Source organism: Ziziphus jujuba, chromosome 1 (assembly GCF_031755915.1).
Source record: "Ziziphus jujuba cultivar Dongzao chromosome 1, ASM3175591v1".
NCBI lineage: Eukaryota > Viridiplantae > Streptophyta > Magnoliopsida > Rosales > Rhamnaceae > Ziziphus > Ziziphus jujuba.
The window spans coordinates 10,398,917-10,423,636 of NC_083379.1; the positions used below are offsets into that span (position 1 = coordinate 10,398,917).

Sequence of the window (24,720 nt, forward strand, 5' to 3'; positions counted from 1 at the left end):
TATATAATGTAATGAACTTTTTATTCACCAAAAAAAATTAAATAAATAAATAAATATAATGAACTGTTTTGTCCTTTTGTGAAAAGCTTCGTTAAAATATATATTATATAATATTAGTATACAAAATGGAATGAAAAGCGAGTGTACGCACCACAAACACAAATTGAGCAATGACTGATGAAACCTTCACTTATTTATTTATTTATTTATTTATTCATTTTTACAATAGGTGTAGCACTTCATGTGCCCCGCCTCTATCAACAAACAACCATATTTCATTATTATTATAATCTTTTCTAGTTATTTTCCCATCTTCCTTATAATAATAATAATAATAATAATAGAAATTCCAACACTTGCGTATATAAGTGGTAATCAAGAAGAAAATATCTTGTGAAGGTAACAAAATTTAAATATCTACATGAAGGTGCATCCTTGGGTATCACAGTGACTCGTATAGCAATTCCTTCCACAGCCACAGCTATCATCTGGCTTTCCACAATATCCATGGCATTCGTAACATGGTGGTGGCCAACCAGGGCCGTGACAGCATGGCCCACCAGGATACCCAATGTAACATTGCTGACAGCGTACTCCGATCGCAACTAACACCGGCGGAGGAGGAGGAGGATGTGGCTTTTGACATGGTGGTTTCTCAGTGGCTTTACACTTTTCTAGTTCTTTCTGCTGTTCTTCTTCTTTGGACTTTCCTGATTCTTTAGTCTTCTTTTGTTTTTTTGGATTTTTAGGTGGTTCAGGGTTTGGTTTTTCAGGACCTTTGATCTCGATGCTTTTAATGGTATCACCACCTTTGCAGATAATCTTTTCCTTGATCTTCTCAGGACTGCAACATGCCACTTTGATTGTTACTGTGTCATTCTTCTCATCGTATTTCTGTTCTTGTATATCTCTTGTTCAAAAAAACCAACCCCAATATACAATTCCACTTAATATTTCACTTGCTCAAATAAAAATTTATGAACAAAATTATTTAATAGATAAACAAGATTCAGAGGAATATATAAATTAACTCACAAGGGATTTTACAGAGTATTTTTTTGACCTTCTTGTAGCATTTGCAGCACTGAAGATCCACCTTCAGCACCATTGTGGTGACTTGCTGAAAAACATTATCTCAAGAGAAAACAGAAAGTATTCACATTAATTTTTTCAATACGAAGAGAAAAATGCTCATGTGGGTATAAGCAATTGAGAAAATGAAAGTAAAAGAACGGAATCAGGGTTCTGACATGGAAGGAGGGGACGAGAGAATGAATAAAGAAGAAAGAGCCAAAAACAATGATATAAATGAACGGCAACCACATAAAAATAAGTGAAATAAAATTTTTACCTCTTCTACCCCCATGGTTTTTCTGTGAACCTCTAAGAATGATCAGAAGCTGAGGTGAAATGATTGAAGGAGAGTAGGGGGAGGGACTTATAAACTGACCAAGTAGAGCGAGAAAAGCAAGGAAAAAAAAAAAAAAAAACGCAAGTAATGTTGCAGCAAATAATAATAATAAATACTATAAATCACATATCGTACATATAATAAACTTCACTAAAAATAAATAAATTAATGATAGAACCAATAACTTTCAAAAGTAGTCATTAATAATCTTGATCTGTGACCTATAAAATAAAAAAACATGTGATAGCAATGCTTAAAATGGATAAACTGCTCTCTAATCCTTTCTCTTCTAGATCAATGGTGATCTCTCTAAATCCTAAAGTAAAATACAGTGTATGTATTTTTCTTACTTACCCCATCAGTAAAGCCTAAACCTTTTACAAACTGAAGTTACGTACAAGTCATATGACTTATCCATTATTTTTAACATATATCAAAAATAATAATTTAATAATAAATATAATAATGATAAAAATAAGTATAAGCCAAATGGACTTTTAAAGAGAGTTAGTCTTCCAGTCCAATAGGCCAACTAGAGTATTATAAAGAATGTATGTCCAAAACTCCTATTACATGAGTCAATAAATAAATCAATCACATTAATGGCCAGTAAGTTAGTCCCATTAATAGTACAAATAAGTCTTCTAAGTGAGTTATTGATTATGACAAATTCACACAATTTATATATATATATATATATATATATCTAATGTTCTTCCACTTGAACTACATAATCATCACATATATATCATCTAAACTCACTTACTACAAAATCTCCGAAAACAAAATATCATTTCATCTAAATATACAATATACCTACAATAAAATAATATACTAGATTAGGTAGTAGAGATTATCTCAGTAAATCTCCCAAAAACTAGATACAATTTCAACTGAACACTTTGCATGCCATAAACTTAGTGTAGGTAGTAGAGTTTTACCTTATCACGTGCAATCTCCCAACATATGATATCATTTCATTTTAGCACACTGTGTACCGATAATATACAACAATATACCCAAATTAGATAGTAGGAATTTACTATAGCACCTGTGGATCACTATACACGTATACAAACTAAAAGTCTTGAACGGGCCTCTCAACATAAAGAACAATAATATATGTAATAAATATCTCATAAATAAATAACGATTAAATACAACGATGTATTTCTCAATAATACAATACTCAAAGAAATAAATCATACTCAACATGGACATTATTGTAGATTACATAACAAACTCCCACTGATCGACAGCAATCTTAACTGTCTAATAATCCCATGCGAGATATATGCTCCTTAAATATGTCAGCCGGTAAGGCCTTGGCCAATGGATCTACCACCATGCTGTAAGTCCATGTGTGAACAACAGTCATGAGGCCTTTTTCAACTTTTTTCTTTACTACAAAATACTTTACATCGTTGTATTTTGCCCTAAAAATATCTTTTAAATTGTTGAAAAAGACATTAATACAGTATTATCATAGTACATTATGATAGGCCTCTCAATGGAATCAATAAGTCCCAAATCACGAATAAAATTTCTAAGCTAAGCTACTCGTCACCTCATAACACGCCACATACTCTACCTTCATATTCGAGAATACTGTCACAAATTGCTTAGTACTATGTCAAGATACAACTCCTCTTGCCATGATAAATATATATCTAATGATAGATTTTTTATCATTTACACATCCTTTATAATTTGCATCATTATAACCAACTACATCAAGAGAGTTGGTGCGTCGATATGTCAGTATATGATCTTAAATACTCTGAAGATACCTAAAGACCTTCTTAACCGCTTGGTAATGAATAAAACCAGGATTACTCATAAATTTACCAAGCACACCTATTGTAAAAGCAACGTCAGGCCGTGTACAAACTTGAACATACATTAAATTACCAACTGTAAAAGAATAATGGATGTTTTTCATCGTTATCTTTTTTCTATTATTCTTGGAACACTGATCATTGAAAGCTTTTCACCTTTTGTGGCTGGTACACCTACAGAACAATAAGTGTCCATATTGAACCTTTTAAATATCCTATCAATATAGTCTTTCTAAGACAACTACAATATATAATTAGTCATATATCAAACAATTTTGATGCACAAAACAAAAGAAGCCTCACCAAGATCTTTCATATCAAAATGGTTGCACAACATCTGCTTTGCTTCAGTTAATAACTCAGTGTCATTGGTAGTTAAGAGTATATTATCAACATACAATACCAAGAATATAAAGTTGCTCCTAAGGACCTTCATATATATGCACCTATCGACAACATTCTTCTTAGAAACTTTTTTGGTAACAACTTTATCAAACTTAAGATACCACTGCCTTGAAGCCTACTTAAGATCATAAATAGATTTCTAAAGCTTGCAAACTAAATTATCATTCCCCAATTGATGGAAGCCAACTGGTTGAACTATATACACATTCTCATACAAATCACCATTCAAAACAGCAGTTCTGACATTCATATGAGACAACTTCAACTCATAATGATCAATTCCCTCCTTCTAACTAAATCCTTTGGCAACAAGTTTAACTTTATACCTCTTCACTTGATCATTGGAGTCTTTCGTAGTCTTAAATACTCATTTGCACCAAATTGGTTTGCTACCCTCTAGTAACTCAATAAAGTCCCATACACCATTCGATGCCATGAATTTCATTTCATCTTTCATTGCATCCAACCAAAAATTTAAGTAAGAACTGTTTATGGCCTCCTCATAAGTGATTAGATCTGACTTATCACCTATATTAAACTAATGCTCCCGCAGATAAACCTCATCATCTTCAACTATAGTGGATCTCCGAGACCTCTGTGACTTTTCAAAGGCATATCAATATCTGTAGTAGCTACAACATTCTGTACTTCAATAACAAGTTCACTCTGATAAACTATTGATTCATCAAAGACTAGATCAACAATATCTATGTCAGAAACTTCAACACTTGGAATGAAAATACCTTCTTCTCTGAATTAGAGCTCTTTTGAACTGTCGCTATCATGAAATCCAAATCATCTTCAAAAACAACTCTTTCTAATTCAACAATCCTAGCAGTGTGAGATGGACAAAAGAATTTGGAATCCCTGAATCTTATAAAATAGCTAGCAAAATAAACACTGATAGTTTTAGGATCCAAATTCTTAATTTGCGGATAATAATTTAGATCTCAGCTTTGCAACTCTATACTCAAAAATAGTATAGGCTAGACTTTTTTTCTTACCACAACTCAAAAAGAGTTTTAAGAATAGATTTATTTAGCACTTGATTCAAAATATAAGCTGCTATCCTCAATGCTTCTCCATACAAGTAATATGATAAACTAAAATTTCCCAACATGCATCACACCATGTCCAACAAAGTATGATTTCTCCTCTTAGCTGTGCCATTCCGCTGAGGAGTATCAGGCATTACATACTGTTTATCAATGGCGTACTCATGCAAACAAATTGCAAATAACCCCGGGTTCTATCAAGTCTCATTGTATCTACTGTAAAATTCACTACTTCTATTAGATCTCATAGCCTTTAGCTTCTTATTCTTTTGAAACTACATCTTTATCTTTATTTTCTTAAAGGCAACCAAGAAATCCGACTTCTCACGGATAAGCTCAACATGTTCATAACGAGAAAAATCATCAATGAATGTAATAAAATACCTATAACCATCCAAAGTAATTAGTGTGAAAGGTCCGCATATATCAGTGTAGCAATTAGTATAAAAGGTCCGCATATATTAGTGTAGATTAACTCTAAAACATCTTTACACCTAGCAATCGTATTCTTCCTAATTTTGGAAATAAGCTTCCTCTTTGCACATTCAACACAACTTGACAAGTTGGAGAAGTCAAGATTACGAAGTATTCCATCTTTCATCAACCTTTTCCGTTCTAGACCTAAAAATACATCCCAAATGCATATGCCACAACATAGAGGAATTATCATTAATTCCTGGACGTTTGGAAGTAATAACAGGAAGAACAATAGAATATACAAAAGAATTAAGACCATTACCAAATAAATCAAGCTGATATAATAGGACAATCAGTATGGGTGGGTGTGGAAAACTGACAACCTACCTGATGTCCAATCCCACATCGTCTGGGTATAGATAAGAAGATGATTCAAATGTAATAATAGTTACTCTCATAACACCGAGGCCTTTTCAAAGTAGTTGGCTTCAGGATTCGAAAAGACTCTGAAGTTAAATATGCTCAGGCAAGAGCAATCTTAGGATGGATAACCTCTCGAGAATCTCTAAACAAGAAATCTCATACCGAATATGGTCGCTTAATTGAGGATAATATCAGCAGAAAGTGACAGGTCTGCTAATAGAGATGAGGTTTTACAAATCGTATCAGAACCTGTACCTAGCCGAAAGTGTACCAATAAGGATGCTGGGCCCTAAGAAGGATGGATTGTGATGACCAGTGTGGGCGAGTGGGATTCAAATATAATAATAGTCACTCTTATAGTAGTAGGGCCTTTTCAAAGTAGTTGGCTTCAAGATTTGAAAGAACTCCAAAGTTAAGCGTGCTCAAGCAAGAGTAATTGTAGTATAGGTGATCTCTCGGGAAGCCATGAATAAAAAACTCCATACCAAATATGGTGACTAAATTGGGACAATATCAGGAGTGACAGGTTTGTCAGTGGAAGCAGGGTATTACATATAAATTGCCACATAAAGTTTCAAAACCAACAAGTTTACCATTCTTGTAAAGTTCAACTTTGTTATTACCAAACAAAAGACATTTTCAGAGCCGTTGGCTTCAAAATTCGAAAGAACTCCAAAGTTAAGTGTGCTCAAGCAAGAGCAATCTTAGTATAGGTGATCTCCCAAGAAGCCATGAACAAAAAACTCCATACCGAATATGATGACTAAATTGAGACAATATAAGTCGAGAGTGACAGGTTCGTCAGTAGAAGCAGGGTATTACATATAAATTGCCATATAAAGTTTCAAAACCAACAAGTTTACCATTCTTATAAAGTTCAATTTTGTTATTACCAAACAAAAAATAATAACCTTAACTATCCAAAAGACAAACAGATAACAAATTCCTTCTTATTAAAGGTACGTGAGAAACTTGGTACAACTCTAAAACATATCTTGTGGCAAGGTTTAACTTGATTGTTCTCATGATATCCACCTTCACTTTTGAGTTATCTTCCATGCAAATATACTGCTCAAAACTATTTGCCTCTATTTGACTTATCATCTCATGCAATAAATTAGTAACATGAATTGTTACTCGGGTATCCAACTATCAAGTATTCATAGGCACATCAATAATATTGGTCTCAAGCATCAAGAGATTACATTTCTTCTTTTGCTTTCTTTTCAGTTTCCTTGTTGCAGTAGTTACACTTCCTGAGGGATAAGCATTATCCTTATGTCCTCTGGACTTCACACAAAAAAACTTCTTCTTGTTAAACTTGAACCTTTGTCCTTTTTTTGGGAAAAAACTTCTTAGGCTTGTCCCCTTGATGCGATACCATAGTGACAGATCTCGATTTATTTAACTTGATATCATCCTCTTCCTTGAGAAGAATGTCAGTCAACTCCTCCACGTTGCATCCTTCTTTCTTGATATTCAGACTAAACGTAATCTTATCAAATTGAGATGGGAAGCTTCTTGGTATAGAATAAATCAAGAACTCCTCTCCATTGTCCATCTTAAGGTCCTTAAGCTTGTTATAATAAGAGAAAATTAACAAATATGCTCCCTCACTCATTTAACCCCATCATACTTGATATTGTTTAGAAAATCCAAGTAATAATACTTCTCATTCATGTCAAACTTAATAAATTTCTTTCCAATTTCCTTAAGAAGCTTCTTAACAGTGTCCACCTTTAGAATACTAGCATATATTGATTCATCCATATAGCTCTCCATCATCATTATGTAGCAATTGTTAGAATGTTTCCAATTCTCATATAATTTCTTGGCCGCAGCATTACTGTCATTGGTTGGCATCTCTGGTGGATTCATCTTCAAAGCCATATCCAACTTCATAAATGTCATATTCATAGCCATAGTTTTCTTCCATTTATGGTTATTCGTCCCATCGAACTTTATTATGGCAATCATCGGCAAAACATTCAAGGTGCTACCCGCTGTGAAAATAACAAATATAACAAAGCATTCAAAATATAAAAAAATGCAATTATTATTTTCCAGCTCCTCAATATAAAATACAGAATATAAATATCGCTAGGGTTTTTATAATACTAAAGATATCCATACATGGATAAAGGACAGTCGACCAAATCACCATAGTTTAAGGTATTGAACTGAGTCACCGACAGGATAATTCAAAACTTGCGGCTCATGGTATTTAATCAACTTTCACTGTCATTTCAAGGGTCCTACAAAGTGACTAAAACTATCGACATGGTAACCTAATCACCTTATAGACCTTGGTTAACTAGCAAAAGAAAATAAACATATTGGCAATTTTTATAAAATAGGTAAATACCAAAATATCCTATCCACTAGGCTAATATTATATTAATAACTATAAACTAGATAAAAAGTAGATTTTACCACAGGTAAAACTTTAAAATTCCATTAAGTATATCAACATACATTCCATTGGTATGCATAACGGATAAATATATAAAATTCTACATTACTATATCAACTGGATGCAAAGCATTTTTAGAAAAAGTTAAGATATTTAATTTTGAAATGATTAAAGAAATAATAATAAATAAATAATTTAATTTTTCTTCCTTTATAAACATGTTGCCGATATCACATACTATTTCGTCACAAAATTTTTTTAAAAAGTCTGCTGATGTCATCATATCAACATCAGCAAAATATAATAACATTTCTACCTGGAGTATGGTGGACGGCATCACCTTTTTATCACAATATATATATATATATATATATATATATATAAGCGGATATAAGTGCATTTCTATCTTTAAAGAAAATCTAATCTCTACTGATTAGGTACACTTTAACAAATTACCCAAAAAAAAAAAAAAAAAGGTACACTGTACAACAAATTTTTTTTTTCTTTTCTTTTTGTATTGGCTTTCTATTCCTCGTCGATGAGGGGGCCCATTTTACAACAAACTTAAAATGTCAAAACGAAGCGTATAGAATTACTAGAAAACAAAGAAATATACGATAAAAAGAAAAATCAATTAGAGGGGGCACATATGTAATTTAGCTATTTAAGAAAAGGGTTGTCTGCGATGAGGACCAGTACAGTGTATATGACGGAATGATTGATATGTTTTGTTATGGTGTGGATGCAGGTCGGTGAAGATGATCAAATGGTCCAAAACTGTGAGCCCCAGAAGTGTCAGCTTGAAACTTGTTGAAACTGTTGAGCCGAGCTAACCTATTATAGTTTCATTTTGTCAAGGACTATGGGCCTTACGTTCCAAATCCATCCAATCTCATTCACATTTGGTGGAAGTTATGTCTTCCATGTTTATTATTTTTTATTTTCTTTCATTAAATTTGTAACACGTGGTTTTATTTCTATTCCTACAAAATAAAATAAAATAAAATGAAAATGACTTATTAGTTATCTTTATATATATATATATATATATATATATGAATTTCACCGTGCTGTCAATTTCATGTGGTTGGAGGGGTGGAGATACATATATATATGCATGTATAAAGGAATAATATTATTAACCTTTTTATTTTAAGTTTGTTATATTTTATAGAAAATCAATATTTATTTTTCAAATCTATTGACTCTTTAAAGAAAGAGAAATTGTTAGTTATTCTTTATTAGGTAGAAAAGAAAAAAAGAAAAGAAAAAAAGATCATAATAATTGAGAAGGCATGTAGTCTTATCAAATTCACCAAAATTAATGATTTCACAATTGATTAATTGACGGAAAGAAAAAAAAAATGAAAAGTTCATTTTAGATTTCTTTGGACTATGTTTGGAGTTCACAAAAAGTTGGGGGAAAATGTACGGAAAACAAAACCCAAAAAAAAAAAAAAAGGGAAAGAAAATGTAAATTTATTGTGCAACTTTCATTATTTTCGCACCTTATACAAAATTTAACAAAATATTCAGCATAATCAACATTTATAGTTTTATGGATTTCTTTTACTGTGATGATTATTTTCATTTTTACTTATAAATAATTAGAAAAAAATGTTAAAAACATATGAAAAACAATAGAAAATAAAGAAAAATGCCCATTACATATAAGCAGATGAATTCTGATAACATGAAGAGAAATTATATGTTTGTGTATATATATATATATATGAAAAAGAATGAGGAAAATATGGGAGTGTTAATAGACCTTTGGAGTGGTTTGAATTCCTAATTGCTACATCATTCAATTTATATATTATTTAAACAAATTTACATGCATGGATTATAATTAGGTGATCATTGATGATTTGTTAATAGATAGTACATGTTTCTTAGACTACAATGATTATTTTATGAAAATAGTAACATTTCAAATTTTTAGAAACCGTGAAAAATTTTTGTATTATTTTCTCTCTCTCTCTCTCTTTTTTTTTTTCCCCTATATGAATGAGTGGTAAAAAATAAGACAAAAAATATTTTTTATTAGTCATAGAAAATCATTATTATTTATGGAAAAGATTGCACATATTATAAAGAAATTCAATGCTTTAGAATTTTTGAAATATTAAAAGTTGTTTCATTTCCAACAATATATATATTTCCATTCTGAAATCATATTCATTCACTAAAACACTATTTCTTATTTTTTAAAATAAAAATTCCAAGTGTTTTAAATAATTTGGCAACCAAATAAATAAATATTGTTTATAATTTTTATTTACAAAAAATTCCTACAATCCCCACATAAATAGAAATTAATGTAAAATAATTATGCAGATACTAGAAATAGATTAGTGAAAAGAAACTGCATTAGGATAGATAGCTTTTGGCCTTGAATCTTCCTTAGTGAATAATTATCGAGTTTACTAGTCGATCAATATGCATAATGCTTTGAATTGCCAATTGTTGATGTAAACTAAGACAATAACCAACACACAATCCCTTTTCCTTACAAAATTTGTTCTCATTGTTGTGTTCATTTGGCCTTGAACAACCTAGTAATCATAAACGCTTTAGAGAATTATGCCATTCATAATTCTCATAGAAGCGGCTCCACCTCTACACTTATATAGGTGACTATCTATAAAAAATATCTAACTATATTTCACTTGGATTTCCAAAATATAGACATCATTAAAAGCATAGCTTATCTTAATAACATGCTGCATGCAATACTGTATCACCTTAAAAATTGGAAGAAATATTTTCTCTTATAATACTTCACAAAATTATTAATGAATCATACACATTTACCATGTCTCATTGAAATGGGATCTCCATTCAGTTAGGTTGAGTTTCCATCTATGATGATTCTTTAGATTTAGGCTTTAATCTCGTTCCCCTCAATGATTTATAAACTTGCTCTCTAAACAAACATTTAGTAAATGGATCCGCTAGGCTGTCTTTTGACTTTATATAATCAATAGTTATGATTCCATTATAGAGAAGTTGTCAAACAATATTATGTCTTCGACATATACGTCGAGATTTACCATTATATATATTATTTTGTGCCCTACCAGTTGTTGATTGACTATCATAATGAATACACATAGAGGCACAGGCTTTGACCAGTTTGGAATATCTTCTAAAAAATTTCTAAGTCATTCAACTTCTTTTCCAACTTGATCTAAAGCTATAAATTTAAATTCTATAACTAATCTCGCAATATAAGTTTATTTTACAGACGTCTGTGACACAGCAGCACCTTCAAGTGTAAATACATATCTATTTGTAGACTTTAAGACTTTTGTGTCTAATATCCAATTAACATCACAATATCGTTCTAACACAGTGCAATTCATGAGTCATGGCATATCTTAAATATTTCAAAACTCTAATTAATATCTTCCAATAATCTTTATTGAGTTACTAGTAAATCTACTTAACTTATTAATAGCATAAGCTATATATGATTGTATGCAATTTAAGATAAGTATTTCAATTGATATACACTGTGACTATGATTTTTAGCTAGATCTAAAGTTATGTATATCTTTTCTGGATCTCCATCATATTATCAAATTTTGGATCTCCCTTATATTGTTAAATTTCTCAAGCACATTTTTAATGTAATGAGATTGTGACAAAACTATTTGATATGATGTCTTAGTAATTTTAGTACCTAAAATCATATCAGTTTCACTTAGATCTTTTATATCAAACTTATTAGTCAACATCTTTTTAGTAGCTTTACTGATTTCCATATTGCTACTCATTATTAGCATGTTATTTATATACAAGCAAATCATGACATACCATTTTTAAGTGTTTTTATAATATACACATTTATCACACTAATTAATTTTGAAGCCATTTGTCATCATTACTTTGTTAAATGTCTTATGACATTGTTTGGGTACTTGTTTTAATCCATACAATGACTTAACAAGTTTGCACACTTTCTTCTCTTGTCCTAGAACTATAAACCTTTTTGGTTGTTTCATATGGACCTCTTCTTCTATATCTCCATTTAAGAAGGCAATTTTTACATCCATTTAATGAATTTCAAGATTATACAAAGTTGTTATTGCAATTAAAATTTGAATTGATGGAATTGTAGTTACTGGTGAATAAGTATCAAAATAATCCAAACCTTACTTTTGATTTTAACTTTTAGCCACCAATCTAGCGTTGTATTTATCAATTTTACCATTTGATTTTAATTTCCTTTTAAATCCATTTATAACCCAACGATTTAGTAACAGGTGGAAGATCTATCAACTTTCATGTATGATTTTGCATTATGAAATTAATTTCATTATCAATTGCTTCCTTCCAAAATGGAGCTTTAGGAGTTGACATTGCTTCTTTAAACATTTGAGGTTCATTTTCTAACCAATAAGTCATGAAATCAAAACCAAATGACTTAAATATTTTAATTCTCTTACTATGTCTTGCTTCAACCTCTATCCCTTTATTTGTGTCTCTTTGAGTTTGATTATTGGTAAGCATATCCTCATGAGACTTTTTTAGTGAACTATTTATTTTTCATATTTTATAAAGAAAAATATCTTCAAAGAAAGATGAAGTTCTCGATTTTATAATGGTATTGACATATATGTCTGGAATATCAAATTTATATACCAAAAATAGATATGCACTACTATTATGTACGAAGCCAATAAAAATACAGTTAAGTTAATAGTTTTAGGTCCTATTTTGAACTTTTTGGGAAAAGGTACTGCAACTAATTTCTTATGAGGTAATTTATTTAGAATTAGATAAGAATTCAATAAAGTTTCTCTCCACAATTTTTTGTGGTAAACTAGACATAAGTAATAAGAAGTTCATCATTTCTTTTAAAGTACAATTTTTTCATTAAGTTACATCATTTTGTTGTGATGAATAAAAAGCAGTTGTTTGGCGTATAATATCATGTTCCAAACAGAATTCCTTAAAAGGTGATTCATACTTACCTCCTCTATCACTCCTTGAAATTTTTATTTTCTTGCTTAGTTGGTTTTCTACCTCGTTTTTATAATGTTTAAATATTTCATTGCTTCATCTTTGCTTCACAATAATAAACATAAAAAAATCTTGTACAATCATCTATAAAAATAATAAAATATCTTTTTTCACCTCTAGTTTGTATATATTTTAAATCACAGTATGAATTAATTCTAGAGGTCCTGTGTTCCTTTGCACATTTTGAAATGGGGTTTTAGTTAATTTAGATTCTACACATGTTTTACATTTATGATTAGAGTCAATCTCAAAGTTAGATAATAAGTCCATTGCTAATTAATTTGGATAGTGCATCATAATTTATATGTCACAATCTACCATACCATAAATTAAATGACTTCATAATGTAAGTAGAAGAATTAACTTTATTATTATTAATGGGATGTACAATAGTCAATACATTCATTGTAAATAGACTATTAGTTAAATACCCCTTTTCCACATATATTCCATTTTTAATGAATACAAATTTATCAGCCACAAAGATTAACTTAAATCCATTCTTGCTAAGTAAAGATCCAAAAAATATGTTCTTTCTTATTTTAGGTACATGAAGAAAATTGTTGAGAGTAAGTTCCTTATCGAATGTCATCTTCAGAACTATATTCCTTTAGCCTTCAACCTTAGATGTTGAGAAATTTCCTATATAAAGATATTCTCATGTATCCACATCATGATAACTAGTAAACATTTACCTATTAAAACATATGTGCCTAGTAGCACTTATGTCTACCTACCACTCTTTGTTATTACAAGCCAAATTCACTTCAAAAATCACAGTATCAACGTTCATTTCTTCTATATCAATTGACAACTTATCTTCCTCTGTCATATGTGCTTAAGATTTACTTTTGTTGTTATCTTCCTCTGTCATATGTGCTTAAGATTTACTTTTGTTGTTATCACTTTGTGCTTTCCGATTTTTACATTCACGATGACCTTACTTATTGCATAGAAAGCATTTCCCTTTGAATTTCTTTGTATTCTCTTATCTATTATTTTTCCCAGGATATTTTCTCTTTTTTCCATTTTTCTATCCATCCTCAATTACATTGGCTTTGGCCTACAGGCAATTAGCTTTAGTCTTCTTTTCAAAGCTTCAATTGTCTTCTTCAATTCTAAAATGAACAATTAGATCTTCAAGACTTATTTCCTTATGTTTATGCTTCAAATAGTTCTTGAAATATTTTCAAGAATGCATCAACTTTTCTATAGCAGCACCAACTTGAAAGGATTCAATCAAAGTCATCTTTTCAACATTATTTCATAAAGAATCAATTGGAGTTCTTGTACTTGGTTCATAATAGTTTTAGAATCCACAATTTGAAATCAAGAAACCTTCCAACTATAAATTTCTTCATGCCAGCATCCTCAATTTTATACTTTTTATCCAAGCCCTCCTAAAGTTTTTTGAAAGTTTTAATAGGACTATACACATTATATAGTGTGTGGTCCAAACCATTAAAAATGTAGTTCTTGCATAGAATATCTCCATGTTTCCATGTATCCATAGCTGCTACAACTGTCTTATTTGTTTTATTCTCATTAAGAACGAGAACCTTCTCATTCAAAAACTTTGCCAAATTTAGAGTTGTGAGATAAAAGAGCATCTTTTATTGCTATCTTTTAAAATCATCACTATTGAACTTTTCAGGCTTCTCTCCATGATTAATATGAGCAGGGATAGAATTTTGGTTTGTATTTGTCATTTATCTGTTAACAAAAGTTACAGACCAAAATACTTTTAAAAGTATACTTTAAAAATCTTACACAAATATATACCACAAAATAAAATATTCAAAAATATAATAAGAAAAAGTAAAGATCTAATAAATAGAATATATATATATATATATAACAAACTACGAAACGTTGTATATATAATAATTATATTGCAATGTATATATAAATGAATCAGAAGAACTATTGCACAGATTAAAAAACAAAAGCCAACAGATCCTAAATGTAATCAATTGAAAGTGATAGGAATTGAAAACAAAAAGCAATTTATACAAACGTAATCACGAAGGTGTATTCAATATAAGTTGTATATGTGAAATGCAACGTACACAAAATAAACATTTACAGATTGAGACTACCAATAAATATATTATTCAAAACAGATATACAAAATTTAACTAAAATAAAGGAAAAGAACAACTTGGTTCCAAAAATCTATATTAAATCTAATCAATTATTAAAGCCCAATCAACTACATGACTTAAAAATGCAATTAGTCTATATGTCAGATGCAAAAAAGGAAAGTAGAATATATTTATAAACCATAAATAATACGAAATAGATTACAAGAGTCACGAGTGGGTGCGTACATATATATACATATGTATATGTATACAGACTAGAATTGAACAAGAAAGAAAATGTTTTCAGAATTCTAAATTAAAAACCGGAAATACTAAAAGTAAATACTAATGGCAATTATAAAGACAAAGCAATATATAAATATATAAGATTAACAATTGCTAATAAACTAAATAAATAATCCAATCAAATTTTCAATGATCCCAGTCAAAAGCAGTCGCAAGTTTCTAAGATTATTAAATGTAAATAATAAATGGACAGCCATAAGTAAATACGCAGCCTAGAGAATTTAAGAAAACAACCAAAAAAAAAAAAAATACAGTAGAAACAAAAAATGTCTTAAAATTGTTCTAAATATAAAATTTCTACTGCAAAAATACATAAACACCAAATACACATATAAAAAAAATAATAAAAAAACTTGTTAATATTAGTCAAAATAAAAATTTGATTTTTTGACTTTAAATAATCTTCACTTTGTATTGGTGCTTAACTATCTAAAAAATGAAAAATATCTTCTGAGCTACAATGATTATTTTATGAAAATAATAGCATTTTAAATTTTCAAAAATCACGAACAAATTTTGTGTTACTTTTTATCTTTTTTATTTTCTATATTAATGAATGGTAATAAATAAAACAAAAAAAATATTTTTTTTATCAACCTTAGAAAATCATATTATTATTTATAAAAAAGATGACACCAACTATAATAAAATTTAATATTTCAAAATATACAAAACGTTAAAAATTATCTCGTTTTCAATAATAAATATTTTTCTACTCTAAAACCATACTCATTCACTAAAACACTATTTTTTATTTTTTAAACATAAATATTTTAAATAATCTAACAACCAATTAAATAAATATTATTTATAATTTCAATTCACAAAACTTCCAAAAAGGTCTTCCGCCGCCCGGCTATCGAAGACTGGCCTTCCAAAATACCCATCCTATTGGTAACATGGTGGTGGCCCACCATGGCCGTGAAAGCAGGCAAGCATGGCCCACCAGGATACCCATTGTAACATTGCTGGCAACATACTCCGATCCGAACTAACGGCGGTGGGTATCCCGGCACCGATGTAGGTCGACAAGGACAAGGAGGTGGTGGATCTTTTGGTTTCTCAACAGGAGGTAGTGGTTTGGGCTTCTCTCTTTCTTTAGGAGGTTTCTCTGGCTCATTAAGCTCTCTGGATCCTTAGGCTTCTCAGGTTCTTTTGGTTTCTCTGGTGTCTTAGGCTTTTCTGGTTCTTTAGTTTTCTCTGGGGCCTTAGGCTTTTCTGGCTCTTTGGGCCTTTCTGGTTCTTTGGGCTTCTCTGGCTCTTTTAGTTTTTCAGGTGGTTTAGGCTTTGGTTTTTCAGGAACTTTGATCTCGATGCTTTTAATGGTATCACCACGTTTGCAGAAGATCTTTTCCTCGATCTTTTCAGGACTGCAACATACCACTATGATTCTCACTGTGTCATTCTTCTCATCGTTTTCCTGTTCTTGTATTCTGATCTTGTTAAAAAAAAAAACCAATACACAATTCGAATAATATTTCACTTGCTCAAATAAAAAATTTTTGAACAAAATTATTTAATAGACAAATAAGATTCAGAGGAATATATATAATTAACTAACGAGGGATTTTACAGAGTACTGTTTTTTTGACCTTCTTGTGGCATTTGCAGCACTTAAGATCCACCTTCAGCACCATTATGGTGACCTGCTGCAGACCATAATAAGAGGGAAAAAAAAAATGAAAATTGATTCATATTTAGTGTTTAATACTAAACAAAAAACAAAAAAAATGAAGATACATTCTGATTGCAGACAAAATGAGCTAGAAGAACGGAATCTGGTTCTGACATATGTAAAAAGGGGAAAGAGAATGGATAAGAAGAAAGAGCCAAGAATAATAATATAAATGAACATCAACCACAGAAAAGTAAATGAAAATAACAATAATAATAATAATAAAACAAAGGTACCTTTTCTCCTCCCGTGTTTTTTTCTGTGAAACTCTAAGAATGATCAGAGGCTGAGCTGAGCTTAAATAATTGAACAATACCAAAAGAAAAAATAAAATAATAATAACAATCATAATAAAAAAAGCAAGTGATGTTGAATCAAAAGTTTAAAATAAAACTAATCAAAAGCCAGATTGTCACCATCATAATAACCAGCGAATGAGTATGAACATGTTAGCTTTGGCGTTGAAATTCATGGCCTATCATTAAATGTGAGAACCATGAGATTATTTTTATTGCTGATCCTCCAATCCTGGCTATCATTGACCCACCTTATCGTCCTACCTCTGTTCTAGGAATTGGGTCGTAGTTCAGTACTGGCACAGGCACAGCATCGTTGTTGCTTTTTTATTTATTTATTTATTTATTCGGGTTGCCAACCGGTTAAGTAACCGTAGTTAACCGGTTGGATATGGGCCTAAGGCCCATTAATTTTGAGACTTTCTTTATCACGAAAAATGAGCTTTTTTAAAAATTGATATTTACAATTGCTTTACTAGATTTTGCATGTAGACTAAAAAAAACATTTTTTTTTAAAGAGAAATTTAAAATTTGAATTTTTTTTAAAACAGTTCGAAAATAAATATTAATAATTGCTTTTTGATTGTTGACAAATACTTTTTAAATTATAAAAATTTAATCTACACAAGACCAAACGCACGTTTAGTATAATGGTTATATTAAACTACACAAGACCACTAAAAAGAAAAATAAGAGTGACCAGTCCAAGGCATTGCTTTTCATTACCCTTTCAAAAGACTATAAAGAAAGGCTTGTAAAATACCAGTTATGGCTTTTAAAGCTTAAAAGCAAATTCTGAAATTTTTTTTTTTTTTTTTTTTTTTTTTTTTTTTTTTTGGAAAGAGCTTCAAGCCTTCAACAAATTTAGCTTCTACCTAAAAGCCTCAAAAAGCTCTTCTTAAAACGTGGGGATCTAAAAAATCAGAATAAAAAATTATACAGGACAAAAAGCATTAAAAATAAGAATGCTGTATCTATAGGGGGACTCGTACGTACGTGTCAAAAGTAATAATGTTAGCTTTGTAGTTATACTACATCCAGAAGATTTATATGAATGAGATCCAGTTAAAATTCTATTACCAAAATAAAAAATAAAAGAAAAATCCTGTTAAAATATCAATATAGGAAAGCATATTTATCCTTTTGTAATGAACTGTTTATTCACCAAAAAATATAACTGTAACGAACTGTTTAGTCCTTTTGTGATGTGAGGAGCTTCGTTAAAATATATATTACATAATATTAGTATACAAAATAGAATCAAAAGCAAGTGTACACACCACAAACACAAATTGAGCAATGATTGATGAAACCTTCACTTATTTTTTTATTTTTTTTATTTTTCAGTTTTTACAGTAAGTGTAGCACTTCATGTACCCCCATCTATCAACAAACAACCATATTTCATTATTATTATAATCTTTTCTAGTTATTTTCCCATCTACTTTTTACATATAATAACAATAATATAATAATAATAATAATCAACATTCCACACTACTAGAATCGCATTGATAAATGATGCAATAAATGCATCGTACAAAATAAATAATGACGTATCGCAGGGTATCGCCTAACATACTGTCGCTAAAGCCATAAAACAACAAACGACGTAGTATGAGAGTTGCCTATATTTGAGTTTTTAGCGACGCATTTTTTTAATCCACTTATAGCGACGTTTCATCACAATGTCGCTAAAAATATATTAGCAACTGTTTCATATAGTGTCGTTAAATATATTCGTCGCTAATGAGTCGCCTATTTAGTAACGCATCGATGCTTTTAACGACCCATTTGATGGTCCACTTATAGCGATGCATTATTTAATGATACTATTCAGGAGAGTCGCTATAGCATCGTCAAATATATTTGTCGCTAAAAATACACAATTAAAGGTCGCCAAATATGTTAGACGATGTTGTTATTTGTTAATGCGTCGTCCCTTCTTTTTTTTTTTTTTCTTTTTTTTAATTTTGTGAAAAGTGATTAAAATAGTAAAAATATAAAAATAATTAAAATACCAAAAAACTAAAACTAACTTCATCCAAAATAACTAGAATACAAAAATTTTAAATAAATATTTTTCATAATAAATTAATTATCAAATAAATTAAATATAATCTCATTAACATATTTTTACATAATTTGTAAACTATTGTATTTTTTTATAACAAATTTAATATTAATTAAACTTCCATGAATATACACTCATTGATATGGAAGTTGTCATCCTCTTGTTGATGATATTACACTCTCATACTGCATATGAAAAAATTAAAAAAGTTATTAACACTTACGCAAAATAAAAGAAATATTAATCATTATTAAATTTGTAATTTAGTAAATGAAAATTTAAAGAATATTACCATCGTTCTTAATATTTGACGAGATGCATTTTTCCTAATTAAAAGTGGAAAAAACATAATGAAGCGGATCAAAAAAATAATTAAATGAATAATAATAAATGTTATAATATTACTTAAAACATAAGTTAATAAATATACATACCAATTTATTTAGAAGATATTGTTTATCCATATCCTCTACAATCATAGCCACTCTCACATTCATCCTCATTATCATTTTCATCGATACTTGGCAATTATATGACAAATAGATTGTGAGCCATTATAGTATCTCCAAGAACATCTTCTTCAATAAAAGTACGAAGTTGTGGTGAAGTTAAAACAACAAGCCATCTCAAATCAAGTTGATCTCCAATATAAAATACTTGTTGAACTTAGCAAAACAATGTCAAGCAATATCAGAAACAAAATTTCTACAAAAACAAGATTAATAAAACCCAACGAACCAAACTTGCGGTTAAAATGAAGGAAAAAAAAAAAACCTAACCCACCACATGTCTCCGCCAACCACAAAGAAAAAAGAAACTCACCTAAATGATGGAGACAAAGAAAGAAAAAACTCAGAAAATCATGCAACACAGAGAAATCCAGCTTCCCGATCGACAACAACATAGGCAAATGAAAAACGAAACCCGAAATATCCCACTCTTCAAGTCTCTCTTAGATTGCTTCCAAATATAATATTTATTAGATAGTGTATTTGATGTAGTTTTAAAAAAGATAAGGGATTTAAAGGCGCATGTAAAAATTTTAAAATGCGCCAAAATTTTTCAAAAAATGGCAAAAAGGTGCATTTTCTCTCAATTTCATTTTTTTTCTTTGATTAATTTTTATGTTTTCATCTACAAATAAAAACAGAAAATATTTCTTAAAAATCCGAAGCAAAATATCGAAGATTGCTGTTTATTTTTCTGTTTTTCAAGTACATCTTTATTCTTGATAAAATTTGCATATCTTTTAAAAGTTTTATTTTTTTTAATTGAGAGAACAAGCGACACATTCTCTTCAAGAAAGGTCGCCTATTCTTAAATTGTGGGATCAAGCAATGCATTATAGTCGAAAAGAGTCGCTTGTTCCAATTTTTATATATTCTTCTTTAAATAGTTTTTTAATTGTTCATCTACAAATATATTCATGTAGCAATCCAATGAACATAAATTCCATTGATCTAAAAACAAAAAATAGTTTTGTCAATACTTTTCTCAATTATTCACATATATGTGTCTAGACGAGATACAAAATATCTCAAGACCTAATTTGAGATAGGATACCGAATATAGAATTCTAATTCCACAAGCATTTATTGACCAATTTATATACATAAATATGTTCAATGAGCTTAACTTTCATGTGTTTGTGGTCGATGATAGCTTACTTGTTTTTAAAAATTGAAAATATATTAAATTGCTTTTTCTTAAAAAAAAAAAAAACAAATTGAAGGAACAGGTGACACAATTCCAATAAAATGAGTCGCCTATTCCATGTTTTATTATTGTTTTTTTAAATTTTTAATCAATTTAATTTTATTTCAACTTCAAATAACCAGTGAAAATATTTAAGCAACATAACTAAGCTAGATTTTTTTTTTTTTAAATATATGTAACAGACGACCCATAGTCTTATTTATGCGTCACCTCTTTTTTTTTTTTTAATCAATCAAATTTCATTTCAACTACAAATAACCAATGAAAATATCAGAGCAACATAACTGAGCTAGTTTATTTATTATTATTTTTTTTTAGGCGTCGCCTGTTCTCTTTTTTTTTTTTTTTTAATCAATCTAATTTTATTTCAATTACAAATAATCAGTGAAAATATTAGAGCAATATAACTAAGTTCCTTTTTTTTTGTTTTTGTTTTTTTTTTAGATTTTGGTAGCAGGCGACGCACAATAAAGATTGTGCGTCATCTGTTCTCCTTTTTTTTGGTTCTTTTTTTCAATCTAATTTTATTTCAACTACAAATAACCAGTAAAAATATTAGAAAAACACAACTGAGCTAATTTTTTTTTTTTTAAAGATATTGGTCATTGTGTGTCGCCTGTTCTGCTTTTTTTTTTTTATTTTTTTTGTTTTTTATCAATATAATTTTATTTCAACTACAACTAACCAGTGAAAATATTAGAGAAACATAACTGAGATGGTTTATTTTTTTATTTTAATTTTTTAGATTTTGGTAACAGGCGACGCACAATCTTCATTGTGCGTCCCCTATTTTCTTTTTTTTTTTGTTCTTTTTATTAATCTAATTTTATTTTAACTATAAATAACCAGTGAAAATATTAGAGTAATATAGCTGAGCTTTTTTTTTTATTTTTTATTTTTAGATTTTGGTAATAGGCGACGTACAATGAAGATTGTGTGTCACCTATTCTCCTCTTTTTTTTTTTTTTTGGTTCTTTCTATCAATCTAATTTTATTTCAACTACAAATAACCAGTGAAAATATTAGAGTAACATAACTGAGCTACTTTGTTTTTTTTTTTTAAGATATTGGTAACTAGCGATGCACAATGAAGATTGTGCATCGCCTATTTTGTTTTTTTTGTTTTTATTTTTTTTATCAATATAATTTTATTTCAACTACAAATAATAACCAGTAAAAAAATTAGAGCAATATAACTGAGCTGATTTATTTTTTATTTTTTATTTTTTATTTTTTTAGATTTTGGTAACAGGTGATGCACAAAGAAGATTGTGCGTCGCCTGATCTCCTTTTTGTTTTTTATTTTTTTTATCAATCCAATTTTATTTCAACTGCAAATAACCAATGAAAATATTAGAGTAACATAATTGAGCTCTTTTTTTTTTTTTTTTTTTTTTTGTAATATATCGGTAACTAGAGACACACAATGTGCGTCGCCTAATTGGACATGTGCGTCACTTAATAGGAGATGTGTGTCGCCTAATTGGAGATGCACAATGTGTGTTGCCTATTACTAATTGGAGATGCACAATGTGCGTCGCCTAATTGGAGACGTACAATGTGCGTCGCCTAATTGGGGAACAGTGTATGTTGCCAGTTGCCAATATTAAAAAAAAAAAAAAAAGAGCTCAGTTATGTTGCTCTAACATTTTCACTGGTTATTTGTAGTTGAAATAAAATTAGATTGATAAAAAAAAAAAAAAAAGAATAGGTGACTCACAATCTTCATTGTGCGTCGCTTGTTATCAAAATCTAAAAAATAAAAATAAAATAAAATAAAAGTTCAGTTATGTTACTCTAATATTTTCACTAGCTATTTATAGTTGAAATAAAATTAAATTGACTAAAAGAACAAATAAAAGAGAACAAGCGACGCACAATGAAGATTATGCTTCGCCTGTTACCAAAATCTTTAAAAAAAAAAAAAGAAAAAAAAAACCAGCTCAATTATGTTGCTCTAATATTTTCACTGGTTATTTGAAGTTTTAAAAGAAATCAGGTTGATTTAAAAAAAATAAATAAATAATAAAAAAGGGGAACTAGCGACTCGAAATGCTTTTTATGCGTCGCCTGTTACCAATATCTTGAAAAAAAAGAAAAAAAAAAACGAATACTATTTAAGAGATTTGCAAAAATAAACTGTACATTAAAAATTATATAATTGAACAACAATCTCGTATAATTAAATTTTGTTATAATGTAAACATAAATAAGTGGATGGTTAGTCATTTTTCATAAGTCTAGCATTTAAACAATACAGTTCAAATAAAATATACGAACAATATTAAAAACGACTCTGTTCAACCGTATATTTAGTAACTCTTAACGAATGTATCATGTGTTGTTGTTCTTAGCAACCGTTTCACATCGATTATTTTGGGATATATCGTATATTTATTAAATTTTTACTAACGTATTAACCTTAAAGTGGCAATTTTATTTTTTCAGATGCATTTGTTTCGTAACATTGCTAAGTAACTGCGGTAATTAAGAAGAAAATATCTTGCGAAGGTAACAAAATTTAAAAATTGATCTACATGATAGTGCATCCTTAGGTATCATAGTGGCTCGTATAGCAATTCCTTCCACAGCCACAGCTATCAAAGATGGGCCTTCCACAGTACCCATGGTATTTGTAACATGGTGGTGGCCAAGCATGGCCGTGAAGGCATGGCCCACCAGGATACCCACTGTAACATTGCTGATAACATACTCCGATCGGAACAAACACCGGCGGATGAGAAGGAGATGGCCTCTGACATGGTGGTTTCTCAAGGTCTTTATGGTTGTCTGGTTCCTTTTTTTGGGACTTTTCTGGTTCTTTAGGATCCTTTTGTTCTTTTGGATTTTCAGATGGTTTAGGATCTTGTTTTTTTGGTGGTTTGATCTCGATGCTTTTAATAGTATCACCACCTTTGCAGATAATCTTTTCCTTGATCTTTTCAGGACTGCAACATAAAACTTTGATTGTGACTGTGTCATTCCTCTCATCGTATATCTGGTCTTGTATATCTCTTGTTCAAAAAAACCAACCCCAATATACAATTTCACTTAATATTTCACTTGCTCAAATAAAAATTTATGAAAAAAATTATTTAATAGTCAAATAAGATTTAGAGGAATATATAAATTAACTCACGAGGGATTTTACAGAGAAAGAAAGAGAGAGAGCGGTGATGGGAAAGCATGTGTGAGAAAGAGGAAGAGAGAAAGAGATCAAGGGCAAAAGACGAAAATAGCCTTGTTCCAGCTTATCGAAAGGCAGGTGCACAACGTATGGGTAAGAAAACGACGAAATTAAATGAGGACGCACGGAATGGGCCACTGTAGCAACGTTTCGTTGTTATAAGTTGGCCAATTTTATAAGTTGGAGGATTAAAGTGTAATAAACCTGAAAAATTGGGAGCATCATTGTAAATAAAACTATATACATTGAACACTTTATATGTCCCACCTTTTCCATAAAGACAGGGGTTAAAGTGCCTTCCACCGACTTTTCCCCAAAAAAAAAAAAAAAAGAAAAAAGAAAAGTTCCTTCCTCCGTCACCACTCTACTGTATATATGACATAAGCATA

At 29.8% G+C, this 24,720-nt stretch overlaps 1 protein-coding gene and 1 pseudogene across 1 annotated transcript; both read right to left on the reverse strand.

The window, feature by feature from the left end:
- Nucleotides 1-203: 203 nt before the first annotated feature.
- LOC132800372 (protein PYRICULARIA ORYZAE RESISTANCE 21-like) lies at nt 204-1,450 on the reverse strand. Its single transcript, XM_060813891.1, has 3 exons — nt 1,352-1,450; nt 1,036-1,120; nt 204-908 (listed from the first exon to the last, which is right to left on the reverse strand). The coding sequence occupies exons 1-3, from the start codon at nt 1,364-1,366 to the stop codon at nt 418-420; spliced, it is 591 nt and encodes a 196-aa protein (XP_060669874.1). The 5' UTR covers nt 1,367-1,450; the 3' UTR covers nt 204-417.
- Nucleotides 1,451-16,115: 14,665 nt separating this feature from the next.
- On the reverse strand, nt 16,116-17,280 carry LOC107415077 (protein PYRICULARIA ORYZAE RESISTANCE 21-like; annotated as a pseudogene).
- Nucleotides 17,281-24,720: the final 7,440 nt, after the last annotated feature.